A 23,629-nucleotide genomic window follows, 5' to 3' on the forward strand; every position below is an offset into this window, starting at 1 on the left:
TAAAAAATAATAATTATCATAATAATAATAAAGGATTTATTGATGCATTTCATTATCGATGTATTTATTGGACAATATATTTATGGATTCATTGATGGATAGATTGACACATTTAATTAAAGATGTGTCACAAAAAATCCTCTATTATAGCTAGGTAAATCTGTCCATCCCACAGGCTTCTCGTAGTATCTCTGCCATTGCACAGGTAGACGGTAATTACTGCAAAAAATTACACCCAGAACTGATCACTAATAAGAGATGTAATGTAATAAAGGCCTGTCGCTTATTAGTGTTAATAGCATTTAATTTGCCATCCAGACCCACTTATCAAGGACAGTCTGGGCATGGGTTGAATTTTGGTGAGGTTTGCCTGTCATTGTTGGGCGTGATGAGGCGACTCATATTCATGGCAGAGTAGATGTGGATAGTGTATGTAGGTCGGACAAGATGAATGGGGGAATGTTTGTAAGTATGACAAACATAGTGTGAACGCTGAAGGGGGTATTTCTTGGGGCACTTGTAAAAGGATGAGGGAACAAATATCCATGTCTAGTCCAGTCACGGACCACCCATGTCCAGTTTGCAGACACAGTTACTGTCCACACAATGTCCTGACGAGTGTTTGTAAGGTCCAACCAAAGTGTTGAGGAATACATGAGTAGATGCTAATGTATTATGAATGGCTTTTGAGTCTGGGCGACTGCAAAACAGAATGAACTACTGACGCATCACTTTCTTGAAAGATAAATAAGTTAAATGCCACCATCAGTAATTTCACACACAACAGATTGCAATCATAAACCACTTCTTTAGATTAAGTGACAACTTGTGAAAACGTGTGTAAATGCCAGGTATTAGCGTTGTTCCTGGAATAATAAAGAGATATTTATCCTATTATCCTTACCTAGTATCCTTTTTGCTCCCATTCAGTCCTGTTTAGATGTTTTGGTTAGTATGATGCAGAGACTGCTTCTGATCAGTGGTGTTTTGTTGGACTAAATAATGATTAGCTTGAAGTTGTTTTCATTTACTTTCCCAAACAAATCACAAACTCATTTATTTGTCCTTAAATTACAGACATAAAAACGTTCACTCTATTTTTTATATCTTTCTCACTGGCTCTGTACGGTACCTTGTTTTTATTCTTTTTACTTTGATTTGTTACCTTATTATTTGTTTTAGATGTTTTATTTCCCTTCATTTTTGTCTAAATTAAATTTCAGTCTACTTACCTCGACTGTAAAGCACTTTGGTGCGACTCCCGTTGTTTTAAAATGTGCTATACAAATAAATTGACTTGAAAATTGACTTATGTTTATGATAAATCTTCTCTCATGATTTCTTGCTCACTCATCCTGTACTTGTCTCTTTCCATTTCTATATCTCTCTTGGTTCATCTGTTCATTTCTTCTTCTTCTCTCCTATGTCTGTCTGTCTTATCTCCATATCTCTTACCATTCTTTTACCTTCTCTTGCATTCTCTCTCCCCCCCCTTCTCTCAGCTCTTCATGGTGGACAACGGTGCGGACGACTGGCGCATCGCCATGACGCAGGAGCGTGTCTTCTTCATTGTGCTAGAGCTGCTGGTGTGTGCCATCCACCCCATCCCGGGCCATTACGTCTTCACCTGGACGGCGCGGCTGGCTTTCACCTACGCGCCGTCCGTCACCAACGCCGACGTGGACATCATCCTGTCCATCCCCATGTTCCTGCGGCTGTACCTGATCGGCCGCGTCATGCTGCTGCACAGCAAGCTGTTCACGGACGCGTCCTCGCGCAGCATCGGCGCGCTCAACAAGATCAACTTCAACACGCGCTTCGTCATGAAGACGCTCATGACCATCTGCCCCGGCACCGTGCTGTTGGTCTTCAGCATCTCGTCCTGGATCATCGCCGCCTGGACCGTGCGCGTCTGCGAGAGGTAAGAGCGTTCCTGCTGTTGCTGCTGAATCTGAGCCGGGTATCCCAATAAAGATGAACCTCAGCGCTTATGAGTGTTCTGTATGAGTGATTCTACGGACGTTAGTTACGTTTTTACATGTGTTTCCCAAATAAGCATGTAGCGTGAACGTGCGTGCCCATGGTCTTAAGTAGTACTTAACGCTGTCCAGCGATACTTAACGATGTAAACAGTGCTGATGGGTGATAACTTGGCGATATCAGGTGATATCAAAGCTGCCTTTTGAACTCCAGAGGACATACATACTAACACTTCACTAAGGTGAATAAACTTTAACATCTGCATATCCAAATTAAGTATAAACCATCTCCAGGTAGGCTTATGACACACACACACACACAAATAATGGTAATGATTAAAAGATTATAATATTATTCAGATGTGTTTGTTGCATGACATGTCAACATATTAGGTCTACTCAAGTCGTCCAAAGCAAGTGTGCTACAGTAAGTGGCAAGCTGCCCAAGCAAGAGCACTTTTGGGTGTCATTGAAGAAGGAATTTGAGGATGAGGGAGAGGTCGAGGAAGATAGTGAGAAAATAAGTCAATAAATATAGGCCTATGGCTGAGTTTGACGCAGTACGTTTTGTAAGCTATATGATACGCTTATTTAATATTTTAAATATGTTTTTCTCTCTGATGGAATTTTGTTCCCCAATCTCCACTTTCTGCACCAACTTGTGAGCTAGGCCTAGGGCTTACTGAATGTAGGCTACAATGTGCACCCCCCTTCAAAAAAAAGAGGATAAAAGATAAGCTTACACAAATGGAATCAGTAACAACTCTACCAGTGTTTCATTTCATAACTTTGCCAATTATGTATCCATAGTTTAGTCAAATTTCTATTAACTTAAAATAGCCTTATTTAAAAAAAGCTAAAAGCTGATTGACTACAATAAAATAGGATGGGAACATACCCTTGCAATAACATTGATACATTTATTGGTATTGGTAAGGTATTAGTTGTAATTTCCCTGTATATCCTGCTGATGAGCCTAGTGAGAAGTCCATGTTAAGAAGCTCTTAGCTGTCTATGAGCGTTTTCAAGTACTACTTAAGTTACGGTGCTTTTGGGAAATGCTTTGAAATTGTAAGATGATTCATAGAAGAGATTTTTAGGAACTACTAGGCTTACAATGCTTTTGGGAAACCCGGCCCTGGCCTGTGTGTGTGTGTATGGCCTGTGTGTGTGTGCGTGAGATGATGATGATGATGATGATGATGATGATGAGGATGCATCCTTTTTTCCCTTGCACTGGCTCGGTACTGTTGCTCTTCTTTCCCACCCCCGCACGCATCCCACACAACTCTCTCCCACTCAACTGTGCCCCAAAGACCTTGGAGCATGTGCGATTGTGAGATGCACACCCCCTCTGCACACACTCACTTATATACTCACACTCAATATACAGCACACACAGACTCACAGGCACACACGCACACACCTTTAACAGACATTTACATACATCCACAGTAGAGACATATACACACTCAAAATAACATCACAATTCATTCAGACCTTAAGGGTTTACTACAGAAAGATGTCTTTTTTTCCCTCTGTGCCATCTTTTTTCCCCTCTCCGAGTAACTCCAGGAGCTTTTGCATTAGTCATAAATGTGTATACTAATTGTTTGTTTAGGGAATGGTTTGCTTGGGTTCCACCAAGTCGCCCCCAGGATTGCCTTCTGTCTTAAACCAACACTTGATCCCTTTGGGGCCCCTGAGCGAGGTCTTCTTCATTAACTGGAGATGTGAGATTGAGATGTACTCATACCATAATAGCACAACTCCCCCTTCTTCTCCTGTAGTGGGAGAAATACGGTTTGTGTTCTGCTTTATTTTCTCACTCACGTTGTACTTTTTGTTCTCTCAAAAATGGCCAAGAATGAGACTGGACTGAGGGTGGACGTTTTCTGCTAGTGCGACGTTGTTTAAAAATGCTTGTAACACCCCCTCAGAAATGCACACTCACTGTGACGTCACTGAACTGAACCCCTTTGGCAGTTAAACTAGGATACAAGGGAGCAGGACACAGTGGCAAGCTAGCTAGTGTTCAAAGGAGTGTAACTGAGACAGAGTGGTGATATCAGCCTTGAGTGAGAAACAGGGTTTAACCTTGTCCTTGAAAAAGACGTCCTGATCGAGGCGCATACTGCCCCTGGCCGTATCTGAAGATGTGGCATAACCGTCTAAATGTTGATAGAGCTGCAAGATTATTTCACCTTTTCTGGAGGCACTGTATGGCTTTTTCAGGCAGAGCGCAAGACATCCAGTCATCGATTCCAAAGTCCTCATGAATGACACTTTAAGCAGTTTAGAATTAGTTTGACACAGTTTGGATGGGTATTATTTGTCGAACATTATGTGACCATATTTAGGTTCTGTGTGGGGTTGCCAGACAGATTTTTTTAGTATTGTCTGAAGGAGTTGGATAAATCATATGTGCTCAAGATATAGTGTTAATAAACCAGAACTTTATCCCTTAGCAGTGCTAAGAATGCCCAGTTTAACGCTAAATTACTCTAAATAGCTAAATAGTAGTAGTAGTAGTAGTAAATAACAGTTTTCACAGTGTGAATAAACTTCTCATCCACGGAAAGGACCATTTAGGCCAATTTAGACCATTGAACAATCTAGCCTCTGTCAATCCAGCCCAACCATAATAGCTAATGATTTTTTTCTAATAATAACCACAATGTAAAAACATTCAATGGTATCAGGCTTTTCCATCCCAAATGGTTAGCAGTCTCTCCTGCCATCACTGTTTTCATTTGGAAGTCTTCTGTTTGTCTTTGATCTTAGGGCAGGACTGAATTGTTGTTGTGTTTTCAGAAAGTAATATAAAAATTGCAATACCACTTCCTCTCCATTGTCGGTCGGAGTATTCCTCTTTGCATAGGGAAGATGAAGGAATTGATGTAGCAAATCAGCTTGGCTGTTTGCCCGCGCTTTGCCACCGGTACCATGTAGGATTGACAAGGACTTGAAGAGTATGGACAGGGTTTAATAGCCTAAGCATTAAAAGGAAAAATCTTTCATGTCTTTGAAACAATAAATTATAAATGTGTATATTTCTTTATGTCTAGATACTTTTAACAAAAAAACAAATCTATTACACTGATGAATAGGGAAAAGATGGGTTGTCAAATCTGCTAAACCACATAACAATTAACATTACACAATGTTGTTTCTTTTAAAAACATGATATTATTCTGTTGAAACAACTCATTTGAAAACAGTGTTCACGTTATCCAATTAATTCATGTAAAATCAATGTAAAGCAATGAAGTTCACAACAGAGGACATCACATGGGTTCTCTGGCAACGTTGCCACCACTTCCATGTTAAATGGATTCCCATCAGCTTTTTGCAAAAACATTGAAATAATCACGGTTAGATATCAGTGTTCCCAGTGTTTTTATATGTATTTGTTCATGTTATTTGTTCTCACATACAGATACCATTTAGACCATGGGCTGTGTCTTCGTGTTTTGCTTTGAAATGTGGCCACCATGAGCATGTCAGGTATTGATCACGATCAAGATCTCAGTGATTCCTTTGTTCTGGTTCCTTAAACTAATGAATGCTTCTAAATGTTGCTAAATCCAACAAAATATTTTTTTATAGTGTAGTCCTATTGTAGTTTCATACTGTGGTGACTGACAGTTTGGTATAGATACGACAGCTGGAAGGGGTAAAATCAGGCCTAATGCTAAATCCTGAAACCATGCTATTAAAAGAGCTTCTCGTAGTTGCCTGTCCTTCACCAACTCTCCTCCAAAACAGAGTAGGGGTCTGGTTTTACCAAAATAGAGATCTGGCAACCCTACCTCAGTGGTGACCCTGTTCTGTCATTTGACTCAGCGAAAGTCCTGTGTCAAAAAACAGAACAGGTCATTGGACAGAATGACACAGCCATTATGATGACAGCCGAAATTGAAGCCACTGTTTTATTACATTAAGTGTCCTGAATGCCGCTGTCTGGCCTGTCTGATAGAAATGGAATTCATTGGCAAAGAAAATAAAGCAGAACAGCAAAAAAACCCTGTTTGGTCTGTTTCTCCCCCTCACCTGTTTGTCTTCTGTCTGATCAGCTGTCCAGCATGTATGGATGGGTTTGTATTCTTTACCCCTTTTTAGAGACTGGTTAGTGATTTACCTTGCTCTGCTGATGATTTACTATTGTGCTTTTTTTCTATTTTCCCTCCCCAACAACGCTGCCTAATAGGGATCTCATGTGAGTGTTTGCTTTGTAGTGGGGGAAGCTATTTAATGTTGCACGCAGCTGGTGCCCTGTGAGAAGGGACAGGGTTGGGGCAGTAAGCCCACACAGCCATGCAGTTTCTGTTTGGTTTTCACTTTAAAAATCAATCAGTACAGTAGCGACTGTGACCTCACTGTACTCGGCTTGACTTTCAGCAATATGGCTTCCTTCTGATTGATTGCTTGTTTGATCCAAACAGTGGGCACTAAAGGATGTGGTATGAAAAACGATCACTGTCACTGATAGTTTTTGACAAATTGTTCATTATTTTTTGTAATGTTGTCCACATTGGTTTGATTTATTGAATAAGACAGAGTAACATTACATTTTTTTCTATTTGTTCGACTCCAGTTATCCCAGTTTGAAGATCTGATTTTTCTCATGCCTCACCCTTTACCCTCTGCGATACAGATTCTGGGGATCCCAATATGGGAGACCTGAAAACCATCCCTCCTTCCAGGATTGGGTCATGGTTTGGGATTAAAAGCAACTGAAAATGCGATTAGAGAAATTATTTAATATTCACTGATGTTTTTGTTCTTTGATAATGATAGTACTTTCTATCTATATCTGATGTTAAAGGACAGCCGCACTGTTACAAGAAAGTTGCAGCCCAAATGGAAAAAGTAACTGCCCGTTGTTGCTGACAGCAAAAAAAAAAAACATGTTAATAAATACTTAATTTGGACACCTTTCAGCAGTTCTGGTAGTAAAATGTATACACTTCAATAACTCTGAATCTCCAATAGGTTCTTTCCATTTTTTGCCCATCACTTATGAAAAGCCAAGTAACAGCTGAGGCTATTGCAGCTTGGTTGCTACCCCAGCTGGGGGCTGAAGCCATGCTTTCTTCTAACAGTGCGACACTGAAATGTGATGGCTGAAATAAGGAGGCGAAGGCTTTGTTGCTTGTCATTCCTTCTCTGGCGTGGTTAGTGGCGCTTGGGTTCTCTCCAGTGTGCACAACGAAGCGGCATCCTTGGGCATCCTCGTGTTTACCCAGCCTGTTGTCATATTAACAGCCCTCTCTCTCTCCACAAAGCGTGTGTGAGTAGTGGATCTGCACGAGGCCTGTGCCGCCGGGTGCATCCCTTTTTTAAAAAAATTTTTTTTATACCAAACGGCGTGACTCACAGCGCATGAAAACACAAGGGCTCCCCACTCCACTGAGGGGAGGTGGAGAGGACAGGCAGTGATTGGGGGAGTGGGCGCGGGCAACCCTGTAAACGCTTCGCTCTCGACATGCATTGGCATGAAGGGGCTGGGAGAGATTGTCCCAGCAAGCATTCTTTATTCTCTTCCTCTGGATGTAAACCTCCTTTCCTTTGAAGTGTGCAAAATGATCCCCAGTCAACAGAGAAAACCATTATATGCCAGCTGAATCAATAAGTAATTAGGACATTTTGGCAGAATTGATGGAATTTAATTTGTGTAGCCCATCAGGGCTTCATAATTAACCTGCTGTAGAACTGATTGCATATCCTTCACAAGACAGCCACATTGTTGCACAGTCAAATATAATTGCAATTTTTTGTTTTTTAGCAATAATTTAAAGTACTTTTTTAAAAAATAATTTTATCATTTTTGGGGCAAATTTTAAATTTCTTATAGGGAATGGAATCTGTGAATCCTTATTATGACTGAGCAGTGGATCAGAACACTATTTGCAGGACAATTTGATGAGAGGCGTGCAGAAATTTAATGGGAACTACCCACAAGTGATTGGTGTTTTTTTCTTTTTTGGGTGGGGGGCATGGGTGATTGTAATGTCCCAATATTCTTTATGCAGAGGTTAACCCCTTAAATCTACGAGGAAATATTGCTGCATATGCACTTAATAAATCTCAGGGTCTTACGGTCAGAATTTGCCGGTCTTGCATGCAGCTAACCCAAGTCTGTGGTCTTTCTATTCATTATTCATTTAAAGCTTAATAATGATGAGCCTATGTCAGCTTTATCTTTCACTGATGTGTGGTTTGTGTCTGGGTTCAGGACCCCCCTTCTCAAAAGATAAACATCTGGGCTCAGACTCATCATGGCAGAATAGTAATGTAGGATTAGCCTCGCTCCTTCCTTATCCGCTGAATGACATCGGCTACGGGGCCAGATGTCTGGTCATTTCCTCTGTCCTTCATGCCTCCTCTTATCTTTCCCTGTACATCCCACAGAAAGACAGTGGCTTAATACAGATCCAGTAGGCCAGTCTACATAAATCCTTATGGAAACATCTTTTTTTTTTGTACAAAGAACATACAGTAGAGTGAGAATGATTTTTAAATTATTTAAATTATTAGTGATAATTGAATACTAAAGAACAAACCACTCCAACTTAGAAACTACTCTGTAAAGTCTGAACAGCTCTATTTCAATTCATCTTTTGTCGTTCTCAGAAAAATCTTCCTCACTGAGCTCCCATTGTGCTTGCTTGCGATGTGATGTGCTCTGTGGTGCGGTGCGGTGCGGCTGCTGGACTGAAAGGAGAAGAGCCGAGAGCCGCACTGTCAGCAGGTCTTCTTCCCCGGTGGGAGCTGGACCGTCCCACTGAGAACACCCACCGCAGCGGCAGCAGTTACTCTCTCTTTCTCCCCCCCTTAAATTACGGGTCGACTGGCAAGTGGAGGGGTCGTTTAATAGCACTCAAGCTAATGAGTCTCCGAATAAATTGGTGAAACGAGAGCCGGACACTGATTGATTGAATGTGCACAAAATGTACAGTGCTTTGGCGGGGGGGCACGCACAGGGGCTCGCTGCCGGGGGGCTGGTGGTGCGGTTCTCTGGCAATCTCACAGGCGCCTTATTTATCTGAGGCAAATCTGAGGAACGTAGACACGTCCACATTTCCAAATATCTCTTTTCATAAGCTAAGTCATTTGTGTGGTGAGATAGGATCGGCATCATATTTTTTCAGGCTGTGTTATTTTTTTATAATTTTTTTTTTTCTCTTGATGTTACGGAAGTGAGTCATTCTCAGTGAGCGCACCTAATCTTTGTGCCAAGCACCACTGAGCAATGGGCTGTTCACAGGATCGAAGTGTTGTCTCGGCCACATTACCGAGTGACCTGTGAGCTCTGAAGGACAAAAAAAGGAGGTGACCAAAACTGCCATCTTATCCCTTATACAACCCAGCCAATAGTTGGTTTAATACACTTTTCAATAATGGCTTTCCACTTTAGCCGCGTTAGTCCACGTTGCATCTGAGTTGACCTTTCCACACGGAGCTTCCTGCAGCTGGCCAGATGAGATAGCACTGTGTTTAATGCACGGAAACTTCTCCATGGAGCAATAGGTCAGCCGGGTACTTGCAGAAGGTGAAACGGCTGTATGCACAGGCACAGGAAGGAAGGCAGCTGACCCAAATCACTGGGACTTTTGGCTAAAGTTCAGATTTTCTCCCATCTGACAAAACAAATTACAAATGTGTCAAGAGTTCAGGTTTGAGCTCGTTTTTGCTTTTTTTTTATTTGAATTTTTTATCAAGGAGCATATTTTATGTCATTCATTTTAAAATATATATATATGTGTAGAGGCAACGTTTTCAAAAATCTATCCATTAACCAAAATGGTACTACATGGACATGTAAAGCAGCTTAAAAAAAACATAAAAAACAAATGGATGTTTCATAACCATAAACATTTCATGACCATCAATAATGTATATGCACACCCTGCTAGAAAGCATCAGCACAAAAGACCCACCCCGGGGATTGTAGCACTTCATCTTTCCCTTGACCATTGCCTCGGAGCGCTATTTCCATGTTTGCATGCAATATCCCATCTATTTGGCTCTGTCAGCATCTCTTGTTTACACTGTTTGATTAACCCAACAGCACTTGAAATGCTCGCGAGCAGATTGCAGGGGTCAGACCTCACTGGATTGCCTGATACTCCTTCCTCACACCCTCGCTGCAGCCGGCCAATCCCTCATGTCCCGGAGAAAGCATACACTCAGTGAAATTGGCAGATGGTGTACAGTGGAGAAGCCCCAGTCCAGGTCCGGTGAGGATATGCTGTAAGCTCTGAAGTTATACTTGACGGTTGAGCTGAGCTCATTTGATCGTCTGTATGCGTATGCATTGCAATTTAATGAAAGCTGAGCCAAAGATCAGACAATGGAGAAAAACGAAGAATAAGGTTAAAACACAAATCGACTATGTGTATGAGCAATGCAAAGTCATGTGTTGTCTTAGTTAGAAGCCATCTAAACGCCCTTTTAACCTCTGTACTGTGTGTCTCTGTACAATATCTATGAACAGACATTTTCATTTCCAAAATGTCAAATACCACTCCCTTTTTTAAAAAGAGGAAAATAATTATTCTCACAATAACTAACAATAACCCCCACAAGTCTGTTGAGAGGTTCATCATTAACAGTGATAAGATGACTTGTAATCTTGTGCATCGTCCATGGGTGTTACTGAGTGCTCATCATCCAAGCAGAAAAAACAAATGCAGAATGAAATTGTATATGGTTTATTTTGTTGGAAGGGCACAGACATTCATAAGTGACTTAAAACAAATGTTTTCTATTTATTTCATCATTTTATAAATAGTATAAAACAGGGGTACTCAATAGGCGGACCGCGGTCCGGATCCGGACCCAGACGCAATCAAATTTGGACCGAAGCCAAAATCAACATTCTAATTTAATCATGATCCAATCAAGTTTTCATTGATGCGTGATTTCGCGCTATATATTTCGCGCTATATATTTCCTACTCGATGAGGTTTCTATCTTCTGTGTCCAATCCAGAGGTCCAACAATGGCAACAACGCGGGCAGGTAGATTTGTGAATGGTATCTTTTCCTCAGCAAACGAAAATCATGGCGTGCTTTAAACCTGACAAAAAACTAAAAGTTGATTCCAAAAATCGCTAATTTAAGACAGAGTGGACTGACAAGTATGCATTTGTGCTGCATGTGGGGAGCACAAAACCGATGTGTTTAATCTGCAGCGAGACGGTTGCCCTTGTCAAAAGTGGTAACATGAAACGTCACTATGAAAGAAAGCATGCACACTTCGAACAAAAATACAGGCAAAACTCTGAGGTAAGGGGCAGAAAAATAAACCATCTGCAATCATATCAAGCAACAGTAATAGTTAGATCAGCCACACAACAAGAGCGTGCATACCTCAACATACTGTTGCGAGTCTGCCTTTTCAACCATGAAGATGGTAGAAAACAAATACAGGAGCACACTCACTAATGAACACTTACATCAGTGCCTCCGCCTGGCCTTCACACCTTTTATGCCCAAGTTTAAACCACAAAAAAAGTGTCACCTTTCACACAAATAAGGCCAAATCACCTTTTGTGCATAGTTTGAACGTTTTTGTTGGAGTTTTTGGATTTTGACCGTCACTGTTCTGGACCCTGGACTGAATGGACATTTGGCGAGTGGACCTTTTGGGTTTCTAATTGAGTACCCCTGGTATAAAACATCCTGTGAGTGTAGCTCCATATTCCCTGTCTGTGTCTGGGACCTAACCACCTGCTTATATCAAGCATTCAGGAAGATAGATGGCTGTTTAGTGAATAACCTGAAAACAGAGGCGTCTGCCAGCTCCGTCTAACGCTATGCCAGCCGACAGTCTGTTCTGGAGCTTTCAGAGGCTGCAGGTCGGTCTTGATGGCCCTATTAGACTTAATGCCCCAGGGAGAGGTCACTCTTGTGGGCATGGAAGGTGGCGAGGGTAGCCAGGCCTATCATCCAGACAGCTTAATGCATCCTGATGTGTCCTCAACTTCAAAAAAAATATATTTTGCTGACGCTTGTTTGTTGACATTATGCAGTGATCCTGTGGTGCCGTAACAGCCGTCGGCATAACGGCGGTTAGCATGCGGGATTTGGCACCGCTTTTGCCAGCTGCTACAGCTGTGTTTTTTTTGTTTGTTTCACAGTTACATAAATCGTAAAAATAGAAGAACAGCATATCATTATCTTGTTGTAATCCCTTCTCCTCACCCCTTCTCTAAAATATTTGTTTACCTACTACACCTCTGGTACAAACACAGGAGACACCTGTTACGATATCCCTATACAGTATCCCCATACGTACCTCACTAATCATCTCCTGTGTCTGGTTTGTCCCCAACCCATCACTGACACAGCTCGTATCGTGTGACTCTCGAGAAGAGAGAGAGAGAGACAAAAAGAGAAAAACGTAGGGGGAAGTGGAGGGGCTACTTAGCCGATAAGAGTGCCACTCCTTCAGGGCGGTAATTACTGGAGCTCAGGAGGAGCTCCCCCTGCAATCGAGACGGTTCCACTGAGTGGGCCCCAAATGAACGGCGCTGATGAAAAGAACCGATTGACTGGAACGTATGATCCACCAGATAATTAGCTCATAGCGCCCGAGTTGCCGAGTGTGGCCGGTGCCAAGGGCACCCGAGCAAGGATGTGCATCTGATCTCTGCTCTCAGGACCGGAGGCCGAGGGAGGGGGGTGGTGGGTCATCTGGAGGAAGGACAGTGGGGACGGGGGGAGGGGGGGGGGGGGGGGTGTTGTAGAAGGGGGAAGGCCACATCATAGTCGACGGGGTAGCATGTTGTCAGTGTTGGCTAGAGGAGAATGATGTTTTAGATTAATGCATTTGGAAGCACAGACTGTGTGATTGATTGATTGATTGACCTGGTAGGTTGCTTTGACACATTCAAAAAGTACATGCATGACTGACAGGTCAAAAGCAGCAGCCTCCATATACAATTAAAAATGCTGAGGATAAAAAGACAATAAAGCTCACAGGGCTTATTACAGTTGTGCTCCTCAGTGAGAGCAGAAATGTTATTCATTCACTGTTTTCCTCTGTTTTTTTTTTACCGTGTCCTTCCCATGTCCATCTGTCTCTCCCTCTCTCTCCTTTAGTGTGTGAATACATCAGGTCTATAATATGAAGATGTCCAGAAATCATACAGTTGTCCAGATTCCTAGTACCACTGTTATTATCCCTAAGAATATTGATCTAGTCCCTAGAATGGTGGACTGCAAGGGCACTAGTAATATTACCCATGTCCCTTGTTGTGAGCTTCAAGTAACACACCACTCAAGGACAAGGTCATATGGCTTCGGTGGTATGTTTGTCAGTGTAGTGACTCTTCATATTACACAACTCTTACAGTGTACCTTTATGAACCCCTCATGACCATCTCCAATTCTGCTGCACATTGACCTAGAGCCACAATAATACAACCCTACATAACTCCTAGTCCTTTAAAGGGTGATTAGACATCATGCAATTCAAAGAAGAGATTATTCACGCCAAGACGCATTTGTGCAGAGCAGCCCTTAATGAACACTGGGCATAGATGTCCCTAGTGTCCCGCTGAGGCGAGGGAGAGGACCTGTGTAGTCCTGCAGGGTTGACACTGAAGCCAAGTGTCAGACTCGCAGGTTCTCCTCGCTCTCCATGCCGGTGGACGCTTTGTCAGGCATGTCCTATGCGGAGGCCATTACATTACCCGCATGCTTTTTGTTATTCTTGCTGGTTTTTTTTTCTTCTCTCTTTCAGTGCTTTTCTCTTGCTCTCTTTTCTGCATGTCTAATGGAGTGTGTCCTCCACAATCTCTCTTTTTTAGAGAGTTTTTTTTTCATGAAAGATAAAGGCTTTCTCCTCGGGAGGCTCCACATGATGGCTGAGGGAAAGCATTTGACAAATGAGGACTGGCAGATTCTGCCTGCTGATTGGGGAAAAGAAAATAAACACATGGGTCTGCGTGTGTGTGTGTGTGTGTGTGTGTGTGTGTGTGCGTGAGTTTGTCTGTGTGTGTATGTGTGTCTCCTTCTCTCCTGTTCTCTGTACCCTAGTGCTCTATCGGTCTATCTCTCTGTCCCTCTCTCTATTTTCATTTCTCACTATCCCATTCTCTTCATCTTTATTCTCGTCTCTATGCCTCTCTCCTTTGAAATTGCCAAAGAGAAGGCACCTTGATCTAAGCCCAGGCCCTCTGCCGGTCTGCCACGTCATGAGTGAAATGAATATTGATGTGTGCAGCAACATTCAATTTTTATTGATGTTGCACTTCTGTGCCTCTTCCAGATTGCCCTTGAAGTGCAATTGGACATCGCATATGATCGCCCAATGCCGAGGCGCCACACTACAGCAGATCTTTGAGCAATCTTTGGATTGTGGTCATGTGATAGCGTCATGCAATACGTGTTTACACAAGCTGGGTGGGCGGGGCTGCTGGAGGCGGTCGGGTGATAGGGTATCTACATGCCTAAAATGGGACTTGTAATGCTGAGGTTGAACATTGATAGAAGAGTGAAATGTTTATGTCCTGTCTTGAGTTTCACCGATGGTAAGCATGTGGTAATGTTTAAAGGCAGACACAGTCAAATAGCCCTGTGTCATTAATAAAGAACTCGTTAAAGAGCTCGTTATTGAATTCTAGTCTACTGAATTTATAACCAACACATAATTTATTTACAAATATTAGAGATGTACTATCTTTGATGAAGTACATTGATGAATGGTTTAATGGTAACTAATACACCCCCCAAAACAGTGCAGCCCTGTTGAATGAGTGTACAGGCACATGTAGGGATGAATGTTGCATGTGAATCAGTGCAGACAGCATCGGTGGGAAGCTTCCCATGGGGAGAACAATTAGACAGAGCTGCTGGAATCTGAGATAGCTCCTTATGGAAACGCACTACTTCATTTAATGAACTAATGCAGTCTATTGATTCTGGCACAGTCCCCAATTGAGTGTACTCAAGATGTTATTCAACAACAGTTTTTAATTTGGCAAGTAAAACAAAAACTTAGAAAGACAAGACAGCCTCTGAGAAAGAAGTGGGTTAAATCACCAAAAATCAGGGCTTTTTTAGAGATAGAATGATTTGAATGCCATATCTGATTGTAACTCGATTTATGTCTGTAATAGGTGGGAAATGAATGACTGATGACAGATCTTTGTTCACAGTTGTTCATACAAAACTGGTCATCAATGCTACTGTATGCTACTGAAGAAAGATCAAATGATCTTTACATGTTTCAAGCACTGTATTCTTACTTTTTCATTTTTCAATTTTGGGCTTTTTGCTTCCCTGCCATATTTCTCTCTCTTTCTTTATCCCTCTCTCTCTTTCTCTCTCCCTCTCAACTTTCCTGCTCAAGCTCTCTGTAATGTAATTTTCACTAATGGGATTTTACCTTCACTAGCCCAGTGAGTACAATAACGATTTCTTGTTTTCATGTCTGTGGAACGACTGGTTGTTTATGGACCATCCCCATAAGCAGCCAGCAGTTCTGAGCACTCGTGCCTTTTAATGCTGCTTTTTCAAATCATAGTGTTTGTTCTCATTTCATAAAGTATTACTGTACTTTTTTTCTAGCATTACATTTGCAATATGGATGATTTCTTGAAACTTCCGCACCTCATTTTTACTGTGTATCTCTTCTCTTTTTTTCTCCACTACTTCTGTAGGTATCACGACCGACAGGAAGTCACCAGTAACTTCCTGGGAGCGATGTGGTTAATTTCTATAACCTTCCTGTCCATCGGCTACGGGGACATGGTGCCTCACACATACTGTGGGAAGGGCGTGTGTCTCATGACAGGAATCATGGTGCGTCCTCCGTCCCCTCTTCTGTCCGCCCGACACAATTCAGGCTCTTAATCAGCGCACGGCCTTTAAGCACAACACATAAATGTGCCTCATTGTCATGAGCCGCAGCACAATGTGCCAGCAAAGCGTGATGGAGATCAATTTCATAGTTGAACTCCAGTAACATTTTGTTTTGGCACACAAGTACTCACACACACACACACCACACAAGCAGCTACAGTCGACACGCACATGCACATGCACATGCACATGCCCATGCCTACACACACACACACACACACACACACACACACACACACACACACACACACACACACACACACTCACACACACACAAGCACCAGCACCAACACCAACACAGCTAAAACAAGAACACAGACACAAATGCATACACACAATCAAGATCTTTTCTATCACCGTTTGCCTTTAGATCAGTTTACAAGAGTAATCCTTTGTGTAAAATACAACAGAAGAATTGAATAAATAATTTAGGGATCGTGCCCAGATGGCAAACCGGGTGAAGCAATTAGGGCTCCTTAAAAACGGGTGGCAGATTGTGACAATTTTCAACCAATTGGTGATGGGCATGAGATATTTCACCTCAAGTAACAAGAACTAATACCATACCCACTCCTTTACCGTCCACAAATCTAGTTCTGGTTGAAATCCAACTACCTCCTGAAACCCAACCACTAAGTAATTCAAATTTGACAGTTTCAGTTTGAAAGTAAAATTTCCACTTTTATTGTTCATGGTAGGCTCCAATGGCCTGAACCAAACGGCCATTGTTGGAGGCTGCTGTATATAACGGCAAGGTGGTCCAATAGTTGTCTCACTGGACCTAATGTGCAAGAGCAATTTAGGCAAACAGTTTCTCCTAGTGATGATGTCAACACATTTCTGTTCACTGATTTCTGAATGAAAGACTTCAGTTAGTGATTGGAATGCTTTTATACAAATGACTCTTCTAGACAAACCTGGGAGACCTACCTTTACACAAAGGTTTTGATGCATTTATTATCCTCAAACACAATTCTTCTTAATGTGCAGAAGGCGTTCTGCTGCTTCCTTCTTTGAAATGCAACCGGCATCTTGGTTTTCAACGTCTGGCAGGCACATCTAATCTAATCTGTACACTTTGACAGCATAATATTGACCACTCAGTGACTAAATTGACTGATCATTTAAGTCAACAAAATATGTTACCAAATGGCTACGTAGGCAATGCAATTACACTCAACACTACACAGACAGTGAATAAAATAATCCAGTAGCCTATCATTCTTCGGGCCGTAATGTGCAACAAAAATATTTTTTCAGTATTTTTTACAGTAATATTTTTCCGTATTTTACAGCATAGTACTCACTCAGTTTAGACCACTCATCAACGCATTGTTCTCCAATTTCCCTGTCTAATATAACGTCTCTTAGTATCGTGGCAATTAAGATAGGCTTAAAGTGAGAATGAGCGTAATGTCTCTGTCTACAAATGGGATAATGTAGTAAGTAATGTTGCTTGAATTAGAGGCACCAACCGCACAAACACAACTGGAGTCGGTGTAATAGGGATAGTACTGTGCATATAGGCAGCCTATAGTCATAATTATTTAATGTCATGTCAATGTGAGGTTGAAGGCCAGAAACATAGAGAACCTGGTCAGATGCTCAGTATACATTTCCTGTAAATCGTCTCATAATCAAATCTATATTATTAGCCTATATTCTCAGTATAAAACTTAATTGCTAAATTTTGAATCCAACCTAATGATTTCGGAGAGATGAGCAGAGGTAGACGATACATTTCCTTCCCCGTCCTTCACTTTTCACCGTCACGCACCTCTCCCTGTTCTGCTTGCTGGTCACCTGGTTTGCCTTGAACTTGGAAGTGCAGAAAGGGAATTAATCATGGTAGAAGTCATCTGATAGTTTCCAAAGTTTCCTAATATTATTTCAATCTTTGCTTGGTTTATTTGCCATTTGGGATTATTCACTTCACTCTAGATATGAAATATTAAGCCTTTGTTTCATGGACGTCTTTGCTGCTTCCTGAAAATGATTGATGATTATCGCGAGTCACTCCATTTAAAGAATTGTGAACATTACTTTTCTCTCGCTCCTCTGTTGGAGTGTGGCTGGGACTGTTTTGCCATTAAACTGTGAGTATTTCATTATGTTGCGAGAAAATGCTTTGAAGACGACCTTGATGTTTTTGGTTTATCAATAGATAAGCGCATATGCGGCGCATATTTTTCTCCACCGCATAAGCACTAACAGGACTTCCCCCCCTAAAAAACGTAGGTTTCCCATCCCTAATAACTTCTTCACTTACCTGCCCACTATATTCTCCATAAATAACTTCTTTAATATTTTATGTAGCTTGCTTTCATGCGTGTTTATTAGGCCCATAGGCCTATATGTTAAATAATGTGAAGGCCGCAGCAATGATTATACTTTTGGTGGTTTGAACTGTGCTGGGCTTTTATCAATTCATCACGGCATATTTAATAATTTCACAATGACAATTTAACAGTTTAATAACATGCACTGATGTCTGTTGGACTTGTATGTGACTATAATATATATATGAATATATATAAATAATGTATATATGTATGTATGTGTGTGTATGTGTGTGTGTGTGTGTGTGTGGATATATATATATATGTGGATATATATGAAAATGAATACCATGTCCTATGAGTGCACAGATGCAGTTCTTCTCGACTCCCTTTGATGGCGCGCCATTTGCAGACTATCATTACATTACACACGTAGCTCACAGCTTGCTACCCTATGGAATTCGGGCCCAATGTGGTTTCCTTAATGTGCCCCATCTTATAAAACATGAGAGGATTAAAGAAATCAGAATGTTGTTCCAGCATCAAGCCTATTGTGTTCGCGCCTCCATTACTACTGGAGACAAGAGTGTGGCAGTGATGCCAGGAGGCTGGTTTGACTGAAGCTGCTGTGTCATCTGTTCCTCCCGCAGGGGGCTGGCTGCACAGCGCTGGTGGTTGCCGTGGTGGCCAGAAAGCTGGAGCTGACCAAGGCGGAGAAACATGTCCACAACTTTATGATGGACACTCAGCTCTCCAAAAGAGTGAGTCTGTCAGCTTGGGGATGTAAAAGTGCTTAAGTGTGTTCTTGTGCTGTCCCAATAAATGTGTTTCTCTCCTGTACAGAACTTTTAGGTTCTTATGAATATAGAGGTATTGAAGCCATTAATGGATTCCAGCATGGCCTTTAACATAAAGTCACTTAATTTCTATTTAATAAATATACTATTATATTTTGTATATTTCAGGTGATTTACTGTGAGTTCCTTAATACATACTGAAGTATTAATAAAGGTTGTAATAACATTATTGTTATAACAGACTTACTAATAGCAATATTATTGCTTGTATGTTTGTTTTGTGTTTATACTGTTCATAAAAGACACACTTTGTGTACTGGCTCATCCCTACATCATCATAGTGCTTTTGATGCCTCATGATCACGTATGTTTTCCTGTGTTGCAGGTCAAAAACACGGCTGCTAACGTACTCAGGGAAACATGGCTCATCTACAAACACACCAAGCTGGTGAGGAAGATCGACCACGCCAAGGTCCGCAAACACCAACGCAAGTTCCTGCAGGCTATTCACCAGTGAGTGCTTGTGGGGCCCCACCTTTTTTATTTTCTCGTCCAAGTGCTGTATTCTTCTTTAAAAAATAAATAAATAAAAACAAGACAGCTACTTTAAAACAAGAAATAGCTTTGTCCGTAAATGAAGCATAAAATATGATGTGCTACACAGTCTGTGTTTTTTTTTCCGGGAGTGATTTTTCCGGAGAGTGTGTGCAGATAGAACACTCTACAGGTACACCCAGGTGCACTGTCTTAGGTGGCGCACTGATCTGAGTCAGTGGAGCAGCAGCACTTAACCACGGCCTCACAACTCCCGTGTGAGCTCCTAACAGTCCCTAACACGGCTTTCCTTTCACTAGCTTTTCAGTCTTTATATGTATAGAGCTTTTTATCCCCCCACACAGAGTAGGAAAGTAAGAGTGAAGGAACTGCACTCCCTGTTCTGAGTTGGGGCAGTTGGGGAGTACCGCCTCCGGTATGTGTTGTCCCTGCCTTTCTCAAGTCGGACAGTTACAGGAAACCGGCTGCTAGACAGGTTTTTTTTTTCCCTAAAGGGTGGTGTTGTTATGAAGAACCAAGCACTTTCCTTTACTGTCCTCTATGTCCCATATCGCAAGTTAATAATAACTCCATGCTGTGGTAGTCTACATACAGTAGATCAAAATAAGACAAAAAAAGGTCGTAGGATACAGTATTTTCTCATAACCATCAAATAAGGACTGAGCAATGCAGTCAACGTGAGCTGTTTGAATCTAAATTTAGTCTGTCCGCAAAGCTTGCGGATAGAAAGTTGTTTTCTCCTGTCTTTGCTTTGAAAGTGTTTCTCTGTGTACATCTGAGGGTTTTCCTAAAACCTCTGTTCTGTATTCTGTCTTTGTTTTGCCCAATCAACGTACAGAGCTCAGAAGTAAGTTGTGTCTTTCCTGTTCTTTACACCGTCAGTCCCTCACTCTCCCCTTCTCACCCCTTTTGTTTCTGGGTCCTTGTGAAAAGCAGACGTGATTGACATGATTTGTTTACATGCATGAAGTTTGAAGCTGGATGCTGGATGACGATCCCTTTTTCTTTTTTTCTTTGTTTTATTTTGATTGCCCTCACGAGAGAAGTCTACCCTTTTTTGAGTTGATGAATGCATTTCACACACACACACACACACACACACTCTCACACACACACACACACACACACACACACACACACTCACACACACACACTCACACACTGACACACACACACAAAGTCTCTGAAGAGAAACAAGAAAAAAGTAGGAAACAGCATCTTGCCAAGCTTCAAATGTTCCAGCTTGCTCCCCCAGATTCCGATCATCCGACCCAAACCTGTCCAGACCTCCATAACGGCTCGCACTGACTGTCTTAGTTCCCTGACCCCGTCTCACCTCGCCCTGTGCCTTTTCCTTAAATACCTACCCCACAGTCATACCTTATCACAATTACAATCCCACAAATTGGTTTTGGCCAATGCGGCGAGGACATTCAATCACCCTGATGGTGCATTTCACTTGAGTGATGGATTTTCCCCTTTGCCCATTCCCTCTCCCTCTTGGTCCTCCCTTTTGAAAGAGACGTCCCCTCCCTTCTCTTTGGCTATGGGAATGAAATGTTCTGCTGAGCACATCAATTTGTATATAATGCATTTGGGCTTAGTTTTTATAGGGTCACATAAAACCTCCCTGGCCTTAATGCATACAATCATAAATTTCGACAAACAGCCTACACCTGAAGGTTTCCATAAAGCCTGACTTTGCTGCGCGGTGCCAAACAGGGATGGACACGGTGTTCCACCGGCCCGTCACTCTCCCAACCGCCCTACTGCAGGTGGGGCGTCATCAGCTGCAGGACACCCTTATGGAGCTCTGGCCTGCCAAGGGATCGACACTGACCAATTTTGGACATCTCAAAATTGGGAGCCCATTGTTATGAAGCACGCTCATATTTATGTACATATTTATTTTTTAATTTTTTTACTTATTTATTTCCTTTAAAAAAAAGAAACTGGTTCAGAACTAAATGGTTTGAGGAATTTTAGTGCCCTCTGTTTCCATCGGCATTCTGCGTATAGCATGAGGAGATGGCGGTTAGGATAAGGAGCAGTTTGATGTGTATGTGTGGGGGGGGGGGGGGGGGGGGGGGGGGGGGGTTGATTGACGTCTGATTGCACTCTGTAATCTGTTTTTATTCTTGTTTGAAAAGTGACCGCTTGCCACGTTCAGGGTTCGTGGAGCATGTAATGGGGGTGTGGGGGGTAAGGGGGATGTCATGGGATGCTCACACATGGCCACCTGATAAGCACACAGTGAAAGGAGACTCGTGCCTCCTAATTTCTCTGGAATGAGCAGACACTCCAGTGAATTTCACTGCTTTCACTCATATTAGGATTCCCACTGGGAGGTTGCTCTTTAAGATGAAGCCTGTGGGAGCTTGAAGTGATTTTTTGCTCCTCATGTATGTTTATTTCCACAAAATGTGCCTGATGTAGACTACTCTGGGCTCGCAGAATATAATATGTGTGTAAGAACAATACTGATTTAATGCACTAATAATATTTTATTAAATATCAATTAAACCACAGAAATATTGCACATGGAGAAAGAGCGGCATTCAGTGAAAGGCTTAAATGGTGACCTTATGTACCTAATCCATTCACACACAATCTCTTCCCTGCTTTGCCTGATCTTAACACAACTTTCCCTTTCCGGCTTTTGTCTTGAAATGTGGAAGGGTGGGAGTTGGACGGGCTTCCCCCTCACTTAAAACACTTTGCCTCACCATTACTGTCTCACCACAAGTGACAAAACAGGGAATGTTGAGACGCCGTCCAGATTTCTTTCCACAACACCTGTCACCACTTTAGGCCTCAGCTCCCAGCTGTGTCCCTCCCCCTGTGCCCTTGCAATCTCTTCATCTGTTTGTGTAGGGAGCAGGCAAGAGGGAGTCACCCCCATCGCTGGCCCATTGTGTGCACAGCGCCATGTTATTAGGCCGATAAAGTTACAACATCTGCGCTGATTAAAGCAAAACAAAGCCTGTTTGGTTCCTTAACCTTTCCTGCAGATTGCCTCTGTTTGTTCTCGAAGGTGCTTCCTTTCACAGCCTGTGTCGCATGAGCTTAGAACAATTACAGCACCGCGCTGGGAAAGGACTTGTTTTTATTAACATTCCTTGATCCAAAGGCTAATTCCCATATATGGGATATGCTAGGCTAATAAAAAGTGGTACGGTTTGACCTTTTTTCTAATTGTTTCATTGAATATGTTTAAAATACCAAGTTGATTCTATTGTCAGAATGACCTTTTAAGTGACTTAACTTTTCTGTTTGGCGTATTCCCATTTTATATTTGTGTCTGATTTTGTGAATGCTGGACTCCAAGCCAACCAAGTGGCCCCAACAGTTTATCCATTCAATTCTTTTTAGTGCTCTTTGATATTCATAACTCCAACATCCAGTCCCTATCTGCAATGCCTGTTGCCCGCAGCAACCCTGAGTGGGCTTGTTGGTATACACAACCTGACCTGAAGCTAATGTGGTTTCTTGTGTCCTCCGAGGCGTTGTTTGTTTGTGCACGTGAAAGGGAGAAAGGGCACAGATTGTGGGGGATGAGAACGTGCGAGAGGGAAGGAATTAGACAAAGATGGAGAGTGAGTCATGTATCAGTGCTGAGAATGCTGTCACAGATTGAGACTCGTTTTGTTTCCCCACGCCCCCTGTGGCTGACTAAGTTTGCATGTCCGGATTGCATTTTTTAATTATTTTGTATTATTTTTTATTTTTAAAAATGTATTTCACAGTCTCGACATGGGAGGATATGTGCATGTCGGTTGCTCTTGACACGCCCTGCCTTTTTTTTCTCCTTCTCCACCCTCAGTCTCTGCCTAAGCATACGTCACATGCTCCATCATGTTGTCCACTAACGCATCCCCCCCCCCCCCCCCCCCCCCCACCTCTCCTTCACAGACTCAGAAGTGTGAAGATGGAACAGCGAAAGCTGAACGACCAGGCAAACTCACTTGTTGACCTAGCCAAGGTAAGAGTGAAGTCTGGCCTCTGGATCTGGCTCCATGTTTGTGCATCTGCCAGGGTTGCACTCCATTCGCCAGACTGTCAGTGCTCGTAAATACAGTGAGATAATAAATTGGTGACTGCTTTGTTTACCCGTGCTGCTGCTTTGTTTTGCTGCTTTACTT

General features: G+C 42.2%; 1 protein-coding gene across 2 annotated transcripts in view; it reads left to right on the plus strand.

Annotated features, from left to right (window-relative positions):
- Positions 1–23,629, plus strand: part of kcnn1b (potassium intermediate/small conductance calcium-activated channel, subfamily N, member 1b) — a 48,066-nt gene that overhangs the window by 22,047 nt on the left and 2,390 nt on the right. The window contains exons 4-9 of one of the 2 annotated variants that reach the window (XM_012839433.3): positions 1,503–1,921; positions 15,655–15,796; positions 18,786–18,896; positions 19,318–19,445; positions 20,326–20,334; positions 23,400–23,469. In XM_012839433.3, the coding sequence (XP_012694887.2) occupies positions 1,503–1,921; positions 15,655–15,796; positions 18,786–18,896; positions 19,318–19,445; positions 20,326–20,334; positions 23,400–23,469 (879 nt within the window). The remainder of the gene's footprint in view (positions 1–1,502; positions 1,922–15,654; positions 15,797–18,785; positions 18,897–19,317; positions 19,446–20,325; positions 20,335–23,399; positions 23,470–23,629) is intronic. The other variant, XM_031575400.2, reaches the window with a different exon arrangement.

Source organism: Clupea harengus, chromosome 10, assembly GCF_900700415.2.
Source record: "Clupea harengus chromosome 10, Ch_v2.0.2, whole genome shotgun sequence".
NCBI lineage: Eukaryota > Metazoa > Chordata > Actinopteri > Clupeiformes > Clupeidae > Clupea > Clupea harengus.